We start from the raw sequence: 15,461 nt of genomic DNA on the forward strand, positions 1-15,461 counted from the left end.
CTCACTTCGCGGCCCTCTCGGCGAAGCCAGGCGGGGAGGAGGGGGACAGGCCCCTCGCGGCTCCCCCTCACCGGCGGCTCCCCTCACGCGCGGCTCGCTGTGGACTCTGAGCTGTCTGCTAGGCGGCCCTCCCTCGCTGCTGGGGCCTGGTTGGGTGCCGTCCAGGCCACCGGGACGGATCTCCTCTCGGGGCAAGGTGAGGACCTCGGGCGGCCCGAGGACCCCCATGTCCACACGCACCACCTCTAAGCCAGGGCCCTCGCGGAGGCCGCCGCCTGCTTTCCGGCTCCGCTTTTGCTCCACAAGGATGTAGTCGTGGCTGCCCCAGGGGCTCAGAATGAGGCCGGGGTGTGGGGTGGATGGGCATTCCCCCACCATGCACCCCGTCCTCGGCCTCCTCGCAGCCCCCAGCCCCACCCTGAGCACCGCCGTGTCCCAGGCTGCACCTGTCTGCTGTCCTGGAGGAGCCTCGCTGGAGGGCACTGCAGGTGCCCCCTGATTCCTGGGGACCCGGGCAACAAAGGGCTCCCTGACTCAAAGAGCTCACAGACCAGGACGGGCGCCCTGCACTGGAGACGCCCCCATCCCCCTGCTCTGAGTTGCCAGCCCGGCCAGGCCCCGCCCCTCACCAGCAGCATGGCTTGGGGTGGGGGGGCCCCCAAGCCCCCTGAGGCCTGGCTCTCACACCTGTATCATGGAGACGACCCAGAGAACCTCCCTCCTCCGGCTGCCGGGAAGAGCCAAGAGCGGCCACAACGCCCGACGCCACAGCCACGGTTCTCCCAAGGAGCACAGTGTCTTCCTGGCTTGGGGGGCGGGGGGCGCAGGGACAGGGCTACAGGGTCAGCAGAGGGCGCAGTCGGGGCAGGCTGGGTGGAGGCCCAGGGCACCCCGCCAAGCAGCACCATCTGCCCGTGTCGGGGCCCCTCCTGCGGCAGGAGCAGGGAGGGGTGGACCAAAGTGACCCCCTGCAGCCCCCGGCCCCTCACCTGCCTGCAGCAGTGACCCCCGCAGGCCCTGCCCCTGCCCTCGGGTGCCTGCCCGAGCTCCCCCATCTGTAAGACGTGGGGAGATATGCCTGCCCCCTGGGTGTTTGCCTGTGACATAAAGAGACTGCCTCGAAGGCTGGTCATCCTGGCACCCCTGCCGGCGGGAACGGAGGCCCAGAAACCGGGGAGATGGCAAGTAAGAGGGCTCATGCCAGCCGGCACAGGAGATGCCGGTCGGAGGCCCGCTGGGCTGAGTGACAGGTTCGCTGAGCCCCAGCCCTACCCGATCACAGCACAGGCTGGACGGTCAGTACCTGGAAACTCTGGGAAGGCCCCAGAGCAGGAACAGCACCTCCAGGCTAGGGGAGAAAGGCTGCCCCCGGAGGGCTTCCTGGAGGAGGGGACGTGACAAGCCACCAGGCTACACCATGATTTACAGGGACTCGGGCAGTTCTCCACATGCAGGGACAGTTGGGAAGGAGACACTGTCATAAAGTACAAAGTGGAAGGCGTTGTGTGGGGAGGGCGGGGAGGGACGGAGCTGAACCCCCAAAGCCGTCGAGGTGTCGGGGCCCGTTGGGCTCACTTTGGGAGCTTTCTGCGGGAGGTTTCACTGCCCCCACGCTGCCAGGAGCCCCTGGTTCCAAGACAGGAAAGGAAAAAGGACCGGCCTGCCGCCAGCCGGGAGCCCCATGGGGGTCGCCAGGATGTCAGGGCCCCAGACCCCGCCGGCGTCCGGGGCCGAGGCCCCCGCGGCCTGCCCCGGGCCGCCCCACTTCCGCGGCAGCGGCTGGCGCTGGCTCCCGGCTCCGGCCGCAGCGTCGCCGCAGCGCCGGCCCCGCCCCGCCCGCCCGCGCGCGGCCGGGAGGCTCCAGAGGCCGGCGGAGCTCAGGTGAGCGCGCGGGGCTGGGGGCGGCGCCCAGAAGGGGCTGCCCGGCGGGACGCCCCTCTCTCCTCGGCCCCCTGTCCCGTGACTCGGCGCCTGCTCGCGGCCGTGGGAGCCCCTCCGCGCGCTGATGCCCTTCCTGGCCCCGGTAGGGGTCCCGGAGGCAGGCTGGAAGGGGCTTCCCGGGGGGACGGGCTCACGTGGGGGGAGGTCGGACAGCGCCCCCCGACCTCGAGGGCCGGCGGCCGGCGGAGCTCAGCTCAGTCGCTGTCCCAGAAAACGAAGCCAGCTGCTGGGGGTGCCCCTCGGGGTGGGTGCGGAAAGGGCTCAGGGGAGCCCCCGGGACAGGCGGACTGGAGCAGTGGGGAGCGGGTCCCTGGGGCTGTTCGGGGGACACACGCGGGTCCCAGAGGGCTGTTTGCAGCTTGGGCAGCTTGTGGGCATGGGCGGCAGCCTGCCAAGACTCGGGGTGCCCTCTTGGTGTGTCCTGGCAAAGGGACTTTGCTTGGTGGGGGTGTCTGGACCTGCGGGAGCGGGGGCCTCCACGCCAGCCCGGCGCATAGTAGCTCTGGGGAGGTTTCTGTCCCCAGCAAATCTCTCTCCAGGCCCAAGACCTCGGGGGTCTGGACGTCTGGGCACCTGGAGACAAGCTGAGGTCGCCCCTTTCCTGGGGTGTCGGTGGCCCAGCAACCCCGAGGACTCCGAGGTCTGACAGCTTACAGCCCCTTGCCCGCCCAGGCCCCCAGGCGGAAGCAGCCCCTGAGAGCTCACCCACTGTGCCCGTGGGCTGGACCCAGAGTTCTGTCCACCTGCCCAGCCACCCTGGATTCCGCTGGGACAGAAGGCAGAGCAGCGGCCGCTGAGTGAGACGCACACTGGGAAGCCAGCCTCCAGCAGGCCTGACGCAAGGCCAGAGGTCAGGCAGGAGGGCGGTGGGCAGGGCTGAGCCAGGGCCTGGGGAGGGGCACCCGTGTGCCCAGGGAAGGGCAGGTGGGGCGGGTGGAGGCCCGGTCTTACCGACCTGCCTTGGCACGGAGTGGGGGAAAGAGCAAGGGTGCGCCCAGGTGGCCTTCAGGGACTACCTCTCCTGCGGCGGCCCGCCAGGGCGGTGAGGCGGGTGCCAGGCAGTAGACGGTCCCCCCCAGACTCCCTGCAGTTCCCAGGCCCCTTGCTCTCAGGCACCCTCTGGGGTCCTCGCTGGGATCTGAACCAGACCAGCTGGACTTCAGCTGCTTAAACTCCAGGAAGAACTTCGGGGGGATAAGTTGGGGAGATCAGCGTAGCGAGGCAGCCACAGCTCCATCCTGGGCCCTCTGAGTCCCGCGTGTAAGCTGCATGCTCCGGGCGGCCCCCTGTGGTCCTGGGAGCTCCAGCCGCGCGGGTCTCCTGGAGGATGGGGCAACCCCTCCTCAGCCCCGCGGCTTGCAGGGCGGTACAGGGCCTTCCTGGGTCCCTGTCTGTCTGGAAGTCACTAGGTGGGAGGCCACCTGGATGCCCCCACCAGCTGCTTGGCCCTGGCAAGCCCTTGGCCCCCTCCCGTGTCTCCATCTGCTTTTGGGCAGAACCCCAACGTCAGAGGCTTTGGGGAAGAGCAGGGGAGGGGAGCGGAAGCGGGGCGGTGCGCCGTCGGGCAGCCCATTCTGTTCACATGGAGCTGGGTTTCCCTGGGGACCGGTGGCCTGCCCCCAGCCCCGCCCCCGGCCCTCCTGGCCTCGGCGCGCTGGGGGAGGGGTGGACGCCGGGCCGCCTCCTGGACCCCTGCCCCTGGCCCTGCCTTCCCGGACGGGCGGCCTCGGTCCACTCTGGCGCCGGGACGGGAGGCAACAGCTGCCCTTGGAAGAGGTGGGTACCAGGGCTGCCCACCGAGGTCGGGGCAGGGCCAGGGAGTGCTAAATGTGCACCCCCGCCCCCCGCTGGAGGAGGAGCTCTGATCGGTCAAGGTGACCCGAGTCTGACCCCAGGCACGGTGGCCGCCCTGGAGAATGAAGGGTCCCGGGGCTCCCAGGCAGTAGCGCTCTGAGGGCCGCAGAAATCGTGGGGTTTCCTGGGCCTAAGGGAGGCTGCCCTAAGGGGGAGGTAGGCCAGAGGGGAGGGGAGTGAGGGTGCTGAGCCTGGGGGGCCAGGAGGCAGGTGCGGTCCGTGATTCCTCGGGGACCCGGCCCCAGGGCGGCCCCTTTCCAAAGTCCCCCGGCTCCATCTCTCTGCGTCTCTACCCGCAGCCTCATCGAAGCCCTGGTTCCGAAGCTGCCGGAGGCAGCTCCCACTGGGATGGTAGTGCCAGCATCTCTGAGAGCCGCAGGGGGCCCAGCAACCCAGGGGGCACCCTAGGCCTCCCACAGCCGCCACTCAGCGCGCCCTCCCGCCCCACAGGCCCCACGCCATGGGCGGCTGCTTCTCCAAGCCCAAGCCAGGTACCTCTTCCCTTCTTGCCTCCCTCCGTCCCTCCCCCTCTGCCTCCGAAGTAGGTCAGACCCGGAGGCCGCCGAATGCTAACACTGTGGGCAGGGGGGGCAGCTGGAGCCCTCTTTATCTGGGGCTCAGGGTGCTGGCGGTGGGAACGACGGCAGTGCCTTTCTCAGAGAGGGGAGGGGAGGCTTCCTCCTGCTGCTGGGGGCAGGTGGGTGGCGGGGGGAGGTCTGTCCCCCTCAGGGCTGAGGAAGGGGGCTCTGGAGAGAACTCAGCCGCCCTGTGACCCAGGGCATGGGAGCAACCTCTCTGAGCCTCACCCACCCCAAAAATATATAAGCCTGAGCTCTCTAGACCACTCAGAGGTGGAGCGGACAGGTCCAGCCCTGCCATCTCTTCTGACCACTGTGTGACCTTGGGCCGCCTCCTAGGCCTCTCTGGACACACTCCCCATTGGTGGAGGACATCCCCACCCTGCCAGACCCAAGCACTTAGGCCCCCTGCCCGCTCACCCAGCTGCCCTTACCTGAGAGCCGGCGGCTCCACAACCTGAAGCCCGCGAGCCTTTTCTCGTCTCCCTGGGCCTGAGGAGGAACCTGGGGGCCAGGGGTGCCAGTCCGGGAGAGGCCCCCTGCGTCTGGTCCCCGCTCCCAAGCTGCAGAAACCCAGCCCTTGGGCAAAAGACGCAATTGTCTTGACCGCGACTCCCGCCCGTCGGCAGTGGACCCCAGGGTGCTGGCTGGCCCTGTAGCAGGCTCCTGCAGGGCTGCTGGGCTGGCTGGATGCCCTGGCCCAGGGGGCCTCCTGCTGCTCTCGGAGCCCCGGCCCCAGGACCCCCAGGACAGGGGCGGGTCACTCTTACCACACCAGGGGCAGTGCTCTCGAGCTCAAATCCGGTGCCTGCTCCAGACTGCGTGGCCTTGGGCAGGCGACGTCGCCTCTCTGAGCCTCTGTGTTCTCACTGTGAGACGGGCCTCGTAACTGTGCCCCGCGCTTGCTGGTGCGCTTGGCACAGGGCTCGGCACCCGGGAGGCCCTCGCAGGACGCTGTTCTTTCCTGTCTGGGGGGCGGGGCTCCCTGTGGGCTGCGGCAGCGGGGGCAGGAACTCAGGGCCCCGGGGCCCACTCGGGGCAGGTCTGGGGTTTCAGCGCGTGGGAGTGAGCGCCTTCCGGCCAGGAGAGTTCTCTGGGGGTCCCCAGCCCACAGGGAGACCAAAAGGAGCACAGAGGCTCGGGCGAAGTCCTCCCTGTCCACCTCCAGGGCACGCCCAGCGCGGCCCGGGCCCGGGAGCCCCGCGTTTCTCGGGGAGTGCTCCACGCCCGTCCTTCCTGAGCTCAGAGCTCGGGAGCACGTGCAGGCCTCTTGGCATCTGCTCGCCTGCCTTTGCCGTTGCTGCTGCTGCACTGGGTCTCCATCGCTCTGCCCGGGCTTTCCCTGGCTGCAGCCAGCAGGGTCCGTCCTGCGTCACGGTGAGTGGGTTTCTCGTCGCAGAGCAGAGGCTCTAGGCGTGCGGGCTTCCGTGGTTTGGGTCCACGGGCTCGGCAGCTGTGGTGCAGGGCTGAGCCAGTCCGTGCTATGTGGAGTCTCCCCAGACCACAATCCCCTACACCGGCAGGCAGACCCTTACCCACTGTGCAACCAGGGCAGCCTCGGCCACCTTCCGGTCATTAGGGCACTCTGGTACTCAAAGGCTTTCCCTCTTTGCCGTGGCCACCAGGAGGCTCAGAGCTGAGCAATGAAACGCACTGGGCGTCTGCCCTAAGCTGCATGTATTACTGCCTTCAGCTGCACTGCCCCGAAGGGGGTGAGCTCTGCTCTTTCATTTTACAATGAGGGCATCTGCTGAAAGGGGCTAAGGGTCCCGCACGGCCCGCGCCTTGGCGCCTTCCCGTTAGGCCACATCATCAAGCGCCTCGGGTCTTCTGTTGGAGGAGGGAGGGTGAAAGCCCCTGGGCGTGGCTGTCCTCTGGGCCCCTGCAGGGCTGCTGCTGTGAGCTCTGGTCTGTGCAGCTCACGTAACTGGTGTCAGCTGAGCCCACAGTATTTTTGTTTTTAATTCTTCTGAAAACATTCGATCGCTGTTACTTCGAGTGTGGAAAATGAAGGCAAAAGCCCAGCCCACCCGGAGGCCCCCACTTGAAGCAGCAGCTTCAGCGCAATGTGTGGGCCGGCCCTTCTTGCCCCCGGAATCAGGGAACCAAGCTCAGCCCTGACTGCAGCTTGGGTGGGGCGGGTGGGGGCGCTGGATGGACGGATGAGGGGCCGGGCCAGGCTGGGGGGTTAGGGCAGCGTGGCGGGGGGCGGCCAGTGGCGGCGGCCCCTGGGCTGTGTCTAGGAGGACCAGCAGGGCTGAGCTGTGCCAGGAACGGACAAGGGCCCAGGCCAAGGGGACCACCGCTTGGGCTGAGGCCCTGAGGAGCCACCTGGGCTCTTTGCTTCTGGAGGTCAGGTCTAGGGGGAGGGGCCTGGGGGCTCAGGGGCCCAGGGCTGGGGGCGGGGGGCGCCCACGCTGCACCAGAGCTCAGTGCCCTGCGCTCAGCCCCGCTCCCTGCAGCCACGGGCCGGGAGGCCGGATTATCGCTGCTGAAAATTCTGTTTATTGTTCCCTTCTAATTAGAAAAATACCCGAGGCTCGAGTCGGGAATTTGGAAAATGTGGAGAAGTATAAAGAAAGTGATAATCTTGCTAAGTGCCCCTCCTAGTCAGCCCCACGGGAGGGGGGTACGCCTGCGTCCTCCACACGCACTGCCCGGGTGGGGTCCACCCCCAAGGCCCTCTGCACTCAGTACCTGGCAAATAATGAAGGGTTCTCCAGCTGGCAAGAGCAGCTATCTCCAGTTGAAATTATGTAGCATATACACTTTTTTCTTTTAATTTTGAAAAAATTTCAAACCTCTGCAGGCCTCGGTTACCCAGGTTCACTCAGGGACCTTGACCCGGGCTGCGTCCCAAGTTTCTCGGGCCACCCCCATCCTCCATGGTGGCTGTGCCCTCGGAGTCAGGGTTCCGGCCCCAGATTCTCGCCTGCATGTGGGTTCCTGGAGAAGGGGCCGCTCCAGGCAAACGCACACTGCTGGTGCCCCTGGCTCAGTTTGTTAGTGAGAAAAAAAACGCACAGACATCACGTCGCGCTTGCCCAGGGCTCCCCCAGCACCTCCGCTCGGCCTCCCACTGGAGGGGTGGGTGAGGGATGGGCTGGGCTGGAGGCTCACCCACACCCCGCCCACCCCCAGTGGAGCTCAAGATCGAGGTGGTGCTGCCCGAGAAGGACCGGGGCAAGGAGGAGCTGTCCACCAGCGGCAAGGGCAGCCCCCGGGCCTACCAAGGCAACGGCGCCGCCCGCCACTTCCATGCGGACGAGCGCCTGCCCGCCCCCCACCCCTACCCTGGTGCCCAGGACTGCGTGGAGGCCGCTGTCTGCCATGTCAAGGACCTGGAGAACGGCCAGTGGGTGCTGGGCCTGGGAGGGCATGGGAGGGGGTGGGGCACGGCCTCGGAGGCTGCTGCTGGTCTGGGGCTGGGGGCCGCTCCCTGGCCTCTGAAGGCAGCACCCCCCCCCCGCCCCCAGGATGCGGGAGGTGGAGCTGGGCTGGGGGAAGGTGCTGCTGGTGAAGGACGGGGAGCTCCATGCCCTGGGCCACAAATGTCCGCACTATGGCGCGCCCCTGGTGAAAGGTGAGGTGTGGGTGCCCGTGGGGGCCCCATCTGCTGGTGGGGGGCTCTGGGGCTGTGGGGACGGGACCGTGGTGCCCTTGGAGCCCGGCCTCTGCTGGTGGCCCAGCCCTGCCCCCTGCAGGAGTGCTGTCCCGTGGCCGGGTCCGCTGCCCCTGGCACGGCGCCTGCTTCAACGTCAGCACCGGGGACCTGGAGGACTTCCCGGGCCTGGACAGTCTGCACAAGTTCCAGGTGGGGACTGGCGTGCAGCGGGGTGAGCCCCTGGGGGTGCAGGGGCCAGAGCACCCCAAAGCCTGGGCCTGAGCTCCGCAGCCCTTGCAGGTGAAGATCGAGAAGGAGAAGGTGCACGTCCGGGCCAGCAAGCAGGTGAGGGCGCAGGCTGGGGACTCAGGCAGGGAGGAATGCGGCTCGAGGGCCTCTGGGTCCCTGGGGCGGGAGGGAGCCTGGCAGGCCGGCCGAGGGCTTCCCCGGTGGGGAAGAGGCACTACCGGGGCAGGAGAGCCTGGCCCGCCGGGTGGGCACAGGGGGTGGCAGTGAGCCCCGCTCCCAGCTGCCCCCAGCGAGCCGGCCGCCCCCAGGCCTTGCAGCTGCAGCGAAGGACCAAGGTGATGGCCACATGCATCTCGCCAAGCGCCGGCCACAGCGTCAGCACCAACGTGCTGATCGTGGGCGCAGGTTGGTGCTGGGTCCTCGGGGCAGGGCGGGTTGGGGAGAGGGCTCCTGACACCCGTCCCCCCCCCGTCCCCTCCGCTCAGGGGCAGCTGGCCTGGTGTGCGCGGAGACGCTGCGGCAGGAGGGCTTTTCAGACCGGATCGTGCTGTGCACGCTGGACCGCCACCTTCCCTACGACCGGCCCAAGCTCAGCAAGGTGGGCAGGGCGCGAATGGCTCTGAGCAGGGCCAGACCCTCGCCCCTCTGCCCACAGTTAGGTCCCCCGGGGAACCGGGCGGCTGCCCTCTCTGCCCGTGCCAGGCCTGTCTGTGGTGCCCAGGAGGTCTAGTTGGCAGAGTTCCGCCCTGGAGCCTCTGTGTGGCCCGGGCTGCCCCGCATCCACGAGGCCTCGGTCCTCAGCTGCCAAGGGGACGCTGGCCGCCTGGCCCCATCTCAAGCCAGTGTCCCCGGCAGTCTCTGGACGCACAGCCGGAGCAGCTGGCCCTGAGGCCCAAGGAGTTCTTCCGAGCCCACGGCATCGAGGTGCTCACCGAGGCCCAGGTGTGGACGAGGGGAGCAGGCTTGGGAGGGCTTCCTGGGCACCGTGGAGGGTGGGTGTGAGGCCCCTGGAGGTGTGGGTGTGTTCCACACCCCTCTGCCCAGGGGCCCAGGCACCCAGGGATGCCCGAGGCCTGGGGGAATCATAGTACACACAGGGCCCCAGGGTAGGGTTAGGGTTAGGGTTAAGTAGGCCCTGGGGCTTCAGGAGGGCTTTGAGGAGGAGGTGGGGCTGAAGTGTGAGAGGGCTTGCCTGGTGCGGGGAGGAAGGTTCAGCGGGTGGTGGAGCTGCCCAGAGGGCCTGGCAGGCGCGGAGCGTGGTGGAGGCCATGCTCTTCCCCCGGGGGTCTCAGGTGGTCACAGTGGACGTGAGGAACAAGAAGGCCGTGTTCAAGGATGGCTTCAAGCTGGAGTACAGCAAGCTGCTGCTGGCGCCTGGGAGCAGGTGGGAGGGGCCCCGCAACCCCCGCCAGGCAGAGGGCTGGGGGCGGGGCCGGGAGCCGCCCCTCTCCCCAATTCTGGCCCATCTCAGCCCCAAGACCCTGAGCTGCAAAGGCAAAGACGTGGAGAACGTGCTCACCATCCGGACGCCCGAGGACGCCAACCGCGTGGTGAGGCTGGCCCGGGGCCGCAACGCCGTGGTCGTGGGGGCCGGCTTCCTGGGTGAGCAGCCGGGGGAGCCTGGGGTGGCGCTGGCAGGGGCGGTGCAGGGTGCCAGCCCGCATCACCCCCCCTGCCCCAGGGATGGAGGTGGCTGCCTACCTGACTGAGAAGGCCCACTCAGTGTCCGTGGTGGAGGTGGAGGAGACCCCCTTCAGGAGGTTCCTGGGGGAGCGTGTCGGCCGCGCCCTCATGAAGGTGAGCCCCCCTGGGGATCCAACCGCGCCGGGCCCCCGCCTGTCCTGTCCCTCCTGTCCAGCTCTCACCCCTGCACCCCCGCCCCACCCACCGCCTGACAGATGTTTGAGAACAACCGTGTCAAGTTCTACATGCAGACTGAGGTGTCAGAGCTGCGGGCCCAGGAGGGCAAGGTGGGCCCTCCTCCACTCCCCTCCATCCCGGCCCTTCTGTCCCCTCTCCTGTGCCCCGGAGCTGCTCACCCGCCCCGCCGCTCTCCGTAGCTGAAGGAGGTCGTGCTGAAGAGCAGCAAGGTGGTGCGGGCCGACGTCTGTGTGGTGGGCATCGGTGAGTAGGGGGCGGGCGGTGGCAGGGAGCAGGGTCACCCCCTCTTGCTCAACGCTGACCTCGGGCCAGTCCCTTCCGCTCCCCCAGCCTGTCTGACCATACCCACCGGTCAGGGCTCTTGGAGAGTCGGTACTTGGCCTGGGCTGGCATGGGGCATGCTTCTAGTGACGCCTGCCCAGTAACTGCGTGGACACAGGTGAGGCTCTAGCTGGCCCCTGCTCCAGCTGGGGGAGGAGGTGGCACGGGCTGGGGGAAGGTGCGGATGCCCACCCCCACCAGGCGCTTCACGGAGACCTTCTCGGAGGGGGTACCTGAGGCCCGATGGGAGACACACAGGGTCTCTGGGGGTGCACGCAGAGGGGACGGGCTGTGAAGGCATGGGCTGGGCTGGACTGCTGTGGACACAGGGGCCCTGTCCTGCCAGGCGCTGTGCCTGCCACGGGTTTCCTGAGGCAGAGTGGCATCAGTCTGGACTCCCGAGGCTTCATCCCCGTCAACAAGGTGGGGCCGCTGGGGCAGGTGGGCAAGCTGCCGGTGGGGTGGGGGAGGACCCCCTTGGGGTGCCTGTCCCACCCATGAGCCCCGCGCCCCCCCCACAGATGATGCAGACCAGCATCCCCGGCGTGTTTGCAGCTGGCGACGCTGTCACCTTCCCTCTGGCCTGGAGGAACAACCGCAGAGTGAACATCCCCCACTGGCAGATGGCTCACGCCCAGGGTACCGCCAGCCCGGTGGCAGCAGCCTCCCCCCGGGCCCGCCCCTCAGCTGCTGCCTGTGGGCCCTGCTCCTGGGGTCTGCCACTCAGGGCCCTGCAGTGGCTCATCCGGCCAGCCTCACACAGGCGATGGAGCCGGCTTGCTGCCACCTCCTTCCCTAGACCCCTCCAGCATCCTCTGGGCGCCCAGTTCCGCCGCCACAGCGCCCCAGCCCACTGCCCCTGCCCCAGCCTCTCCTTTCCCGCTGTTCTCAAACATCACGTTCCTCAGAAGTCCTCACCAACCCATGCAGTCACCGGGGGTGGGGAGGTTAGTAGGACCCAGTCCAGCTCCCCACTGCATCCCCTTTGGGCCACCCGACAGACTGTGAAGCTGGCTGCCACCTGCAGGCCCCTGGGAGGTGGCCGTCTGGGCCTGGAAACCCACGTCCCCCTCCCCGTGGGCGGTCACTGCACACACCTGGTCCAGGCCCCTCAGCTGCCGGTACAGCCAGTCAGCTGCTCAGGCCGGATGGCCAGACGCCCTGCGCCCTCTTCTGTTCTCGTCACTCTCGCGCCGTCTGAGCCTGAAGCCCCTCTCTTGGTGCTAGCCTCTGTTCAGGCCTAAGGTCTGCGGTTGGTGCTAGGTTTGAAGGAACACAAACTGCTCATATCAGTTCAGTTCACTCACTCAGTCGTGTCCGACTCTTTGCGACCCCATGGCCTCCCTGTCCATCACCAGCTCCCGGAGCTTGCTCAAACTCATGTCCATCGAGTCGGTGACGCCATCCAGCCATCTCATCCTCTGTTGTCCCCTTCTCCTCCCGTCTTCAATCTTTCCCAGCATCAGGGTCTTTTCCAATGAGTCAGTTCTTCCCATCTGGTGGCCAAAGTATTGGAGCTCCAGCTTCAGCATCAGTCCTTCCAATGAACACCCAGGACTGATTTCCTTTAGGATGGACTGCTTGGATCTCCTTGCAGTCCAAGGGACTCTCAAGAGTCTTCTCCAACACCACAGTTCAAAAGCGTCAAGCTTTTGAACTGCTTGTATAATTGATGTTTAACCAGGAGGGTCCAGGGGACGGTCACAGACATCCAACTGCAGGGGTCCGACAGGACCCCTCGATCAAAGAGGGGAGCCACGCCCCCTTTCTGTCTCAGACGCTGACTCAGCCTGTCGTCCTTGCTCCCCTGGACACTGGTGCCCCGTTGTCCCGCCTCCCTCCTGAGACCTGACCTGTCTGGTGAGGTGTCTGAGTCACACCTGACATGGGTGGCCCCGGGAAGCCGGCCCCTTCCGGACCCAGTCCAGGCACTGGACGTCAATGGCCAGCTTTGGGCCCCGCGTGACCTCTGCACCCATCATTGGCAAGCAGGGATGGGCACTCCCGGTCCCTGCCCCACATATCAGAGGTCCCCGGAGAGCGGGAGGGGGCGGGCAGGCAGTAGAGGGGTGGCAAGGCCTTGGGGCGGAGCGCTCACGACCGCGGGCCCCACAGGGCGCGTGGCGGCCCAGAACATGCTGGCGCAGGAGGCGGAGATCAGCACGGTGCCCTACCTGTGGACAGCCATGTTCGGCAAGAGCCTGCGCTACGCAGGTGCCAAGGGGCCCGGCTGAGGGCGGGGCCCAGGTGTGGCGGAGCGCGGGGCGGGGCCAGGAGCACCCGGGGCGGGGCCAGGAGCACCCGGGGGCGGGGCCAGGAGCACCCGGGGGCGGGGCCAGGAGCACTCGGGGGCGGGGCCAGGAGCATCCCGCGGCGGGGGGCGGCCAGGAGCGTCGGAGGGTGGTACTAGGAGCGTCTCGGGGCGGGGTGAGGAGCATCCCGGGGGCGGGACCACGGCGGCTGCAGGTGGAAGCCAGGAGCTCGCTGGCGGCGGGGCCAGGACCCCCTTACAGGTCCGCCGAGGGCATCGTGGGAAGGGCGCTGCACGCGGACCTGGTGAAGCCACGTCCCCTCCGCCCGTCCTGCAGGTTACGGAGACGGCTTCGACGATGTCATCATCCAAGGGGATCTGGACGAGCTCAAGTTCGTGGCTTTTTACACCAAGTGAGAGCCATGAGGGTGAGGGGGCCACTTGGCCGGGAGAATTGCTGCTCTGGAGGAGCCAGCTTCGCCAGGCGGTGGGCCGAGGGGCAAGGGGGGCCAGCTAGGCGGGAGGCCGGCCAGGAGAGGGGCACAGAAGTGGGGCACAGCCGCCCCGCGGGAGGCGGACACTTCATCATCTGAGGTCAGCTCCTGGAGATGGGGGCTGATGGCCTACTTTTACACCGAGGACAGCGACACTGGGGTCACTGGACAGAGGGTCACTGGTAGAGGGCGGGGTCCCAGGACAGGTGTCAGCCGTGAACCCCACTGGGCAGGAGCCTCACGGGGTCCTGCGGGACCGGAAGCTGTGCTGGGCCAAGGGGATGCCAGGTGGTCATAGCATTCCCTCGGTCCGGAGTGGGAGCCTCCCTGAGCCCCAGCTGCATCCGGTCTCCAAGGACAGGGGCTGCTGCTGGCAGTCCTCAGGCTCGGCCACCTCTCCCTGCAGGGGCGACGAGGTGATCTCTGTGGCCAGCATGAACTACGACCCCATCGTGTCTAAGGTGGCTGAGGTTCTGGCCTCCGGCCGCACCATCCGGAAGCGGGAAGTGGAGTGAGTGTGGGTGCTGGAGGCCCCGGGGAGGGGGCAGACGTTCCAGAGGCCTTGGTTCAAGCTGCCCACGGCAGTGAGCTGCCCCCACAGCCTCCCGGGGCTCTCCCCGTCCCCCCATCAACCAGCTTGAAGCTCCCAGGGCTACGGTGTCACGTGGGACAAGGGTTGTGGTTTGGGAGCAGGTTGCTTATTTGTGCTCTTGTGGATAGAAGGGAAGGAGGCTGTGTCCAGGGCGCGGCCAGTGCTGCAGGGAAGGGTCAAGACCCACTGCCAGGGCAGTCACGGGGCCCGGGACACCCTGCTGCCCAGAACACAGCCATGGAGAAACGTGATTCTCATTCCTCCTGGGGACGCCCTGGCAGTCCTGGGGTGGTTGTTCGGCGTCTGAGGGACACTGGGCAGCAGCCATTGCTGCTGTAACCTCACCCTGGCACGGCGCCACCGGGACTCACCCTGTGGGCTCAGCCGACCTGCAGAGACCCCCACACCCCACACCCATCCCAGGGTCAAGGAAAGCCTGGAGGCCACGGGACAGGGGGGCTCACGCTGGAAACCGGGAACCAAGGGAGGGGCAGGAATGACAGGCTTCTCCCGGGCCTTCTCTGTCTCTCCCTCTTGCCTCGAGAAGGCTGTCTGTGCTGCTCAGCAAGTACGTGCGTCCTCTCCTTCCTCTGGGCCTTTCCCACCTCAGCCCGGAGCCTGCGCCTGGTGGTCTCCCCCTCTGCCCACGGGCACTTCCCCACCGGGCACCAGGGCCACACACAGCTCCCGCTGCTCCTGGTGCCCAGGGGGAGCCTGCCGCCCTCTGCCCTCACGCCTCCTCCCTCGTTCCTACAGGACCGGTGACATGTCCTGGCTCACAGGGAAAGGCTCCTGAGTTTGCACACAGCACGGTCTTGCTGGGGCGTCAGGGACAGAGGCTGAGCCCCGGGGGGCAAGTGCCAAGCTACAGTTCCCAGGACCCCAGGGGGCAGACCCTGAGCGCCCTCAGTGCTTGCCTTCGGCTGCCTGGCTCCCCTCTTCCCCCACCCAGAAAGGCCTCGGTCGCCTCCAGGAAATGCTCACCACCCAAGGCCTCCGGTGCTGAGGACTGCTGGCAGTGGTGGGGTGGGGGTGGGCGGGCTGGCCTCTTCCTCTACTGGGACTGGTCCCCTGTGGGACCCTGCAACGTACTAGATATTATCTTAACATTAAAACGCACACGTTTGCAGAGCTGTGTGACTTCCACTATACCCGGGCAAACTCTCACGGGGGAGAAAGCAGATCACGGGGGACACAGGCAGGACCAGAGACCAGCGAAGTGTCACACGGAGGAAGCCTGGTCTAGGAGCGCCCCGAGGAGGGAGCAGCTGATTCTGCACCCCCCGGGGATTGGGGAAGGCGCCCCCGCAGATCGAAGCCCTGGGTCTGGATTTTGAAGGAAGGGCACTGCAGGTAGAGGGTGCCAAGAGTTTGAAACAGGAGGTCGCGCTTGGCAGTTCCGCGGCGCTGACCACATTAGGGCCGAGGACTGGGTCTCGTGGCAGCCTAAGCTTCCTGAATGCCCATTTCGCAGATGAAGCAGCTGAGGCTCTGCCTAGAGTAGGACCGAGAACCCAGAGCCTCCGCACCACGCTGCTTCGCAACGTGGAAGGAAGGCCGAGGGGAGCGGAGATGCCGGGGGCCGGGCTGGGGACTCAGCAGGAAGGGGACGGCGGCGGGGACCACGGGGGCCGCTGCGAGCCCGGAACCCTTCCGTCCGGGATTCCGGGCGCGGCGGACAATCGCGACAGAGCCA

At 67.4% G+C, this 15,461-nt stretch overlaps 1 protein-coding gene and 1 long non-coding RNA gene across 7 annotated transcripts; one reads left to right on the forward strand and one right to left on the reverse strand.

The window, feature by feature from the left end:
* The first annotated feature begins 1,842 nt into the window (after positions 1 to 1,842).
* AIFM3 (apoptosis inducing factor mitochondria associated 3) lies at positions 1,843 to 14,894 on the forward strand. 6 transcript variants are annotated; one of them, XM_027956878.3, is made up of 20 exons: positions 3,636 to 3,717; positions 4,095 to 4,286; positions 7,515 to 7,728; positions 7,850 to 7,956; positions 8,078 to 8,187; positions 8,278 to 8,322; positions 8,535 to 8,631; positions 8,712 to 8,824; positions 9,082 to 9,168; positions 9,519 to 9,610; positions 9,698 to 9,828; positions 9,908 to 10,023; positions 10,125 to 10,196; positions 10,287 to 10,350; positions 10,775 to 10,851; positions 10,950 to 11,067; positions 12,544 to 12,642; positions 13,017 to 13,092; positions 13,580 to 13,684; positions 14,522 to 14,894. In XM_027956878.3, the coding sequence occupies exons 2-20, from the start codon at positions 4,256 to 4,258 to the stop codon at positions 14,559 to 14,561; spliced, it is 1,794 nt and encodes a 597-aa protein (XP_027812679.1). In that variant the 5' UTR covers positions 3,636 to 3,717; positions 4,095 to 4,255; the 3' UTR covers positions 14,562 to 14,894. The 6 variants fall into 6 exon arrangements, with proteins under 6 accessions (XP_042090138.1, XP_027812679.1, XP_042090139.1 ...); XM_027956877.2 differs by lacking the exons at positions 3,636 to 3,717; positions 4,095 to 4,286 and having other exon boundaries at positions 7,472 to 7,728; XM_042234204.2 differs by lacking the exons at positions 3,636 to 3,717; positions 12,544 to 12,642; positions 13,017 to 13,092; positions 13,580 to 13,684; positions 14,522 to 14,894 and adding exons at positions 1,843 to 1,881; positions 2,614 to 2,791 and having other exon boundaries at positions 10,950 to 11,738.
* On the reverse strand, positions 7,138 to 12,647 carry LOC121816892 (uncharacterized). Its single transcript, XR_006056606.2, has 2 exons — positions 11,526 to 12,647; positions 7,138 to 11,011 (listed from the first exon to the last, which is right to left on the reverse strand). It is a non-coding gene; the product is annotated as an uncharacterized LOC121816892 (long non-coding RNA).
* Positions 14,895 to 15,461: the final 567 nt, after the last annotated feature.

Source organism: Ovis aries, chromosome 17, assembly GCF_016772045.2.
Source record: "Ovis aries strain OAR_USU_Benz2616 breed Rambouillet chromosome 17, ARS-UI_Ramb_v3.0, whole genome shotgun sequence".
Classification (NCBI taxonomy): Eukaryota; Metazoa; Chordata; class Mammalia; order Artiodactyla; family Bovidae; genus Ovis; species Ovis aries.

What these genes read in the sequence shown, in the direction of transcription:
- AIFM3 (XM_042234202.1), top strand. Translation starts at nt 7,472, where the DNA reads ATGGGCTGGGCTGGAGGCTCACCCACACCCCGCCCACCCCCAGTGGAG. An exon ending in ACCGGCCCAAGCTCAGCAAG is followed by an intron (nt 8,825 to 9,081) that starts GTGGGCAGGGCG and finishes TGTCCCCGGCAG; the next exon opens with TCTCTGGACGCACAGCCGGA. An exon ending in CGTGGGGGCCGGCTTCCTGG is followed by an intron (nt 9,829 to 9,907) that starts GTGAGCAGCCGG and finishes CCCCTGCCCCAG; the next exon opens with GGATGGAGGTGGCTGCCTAC.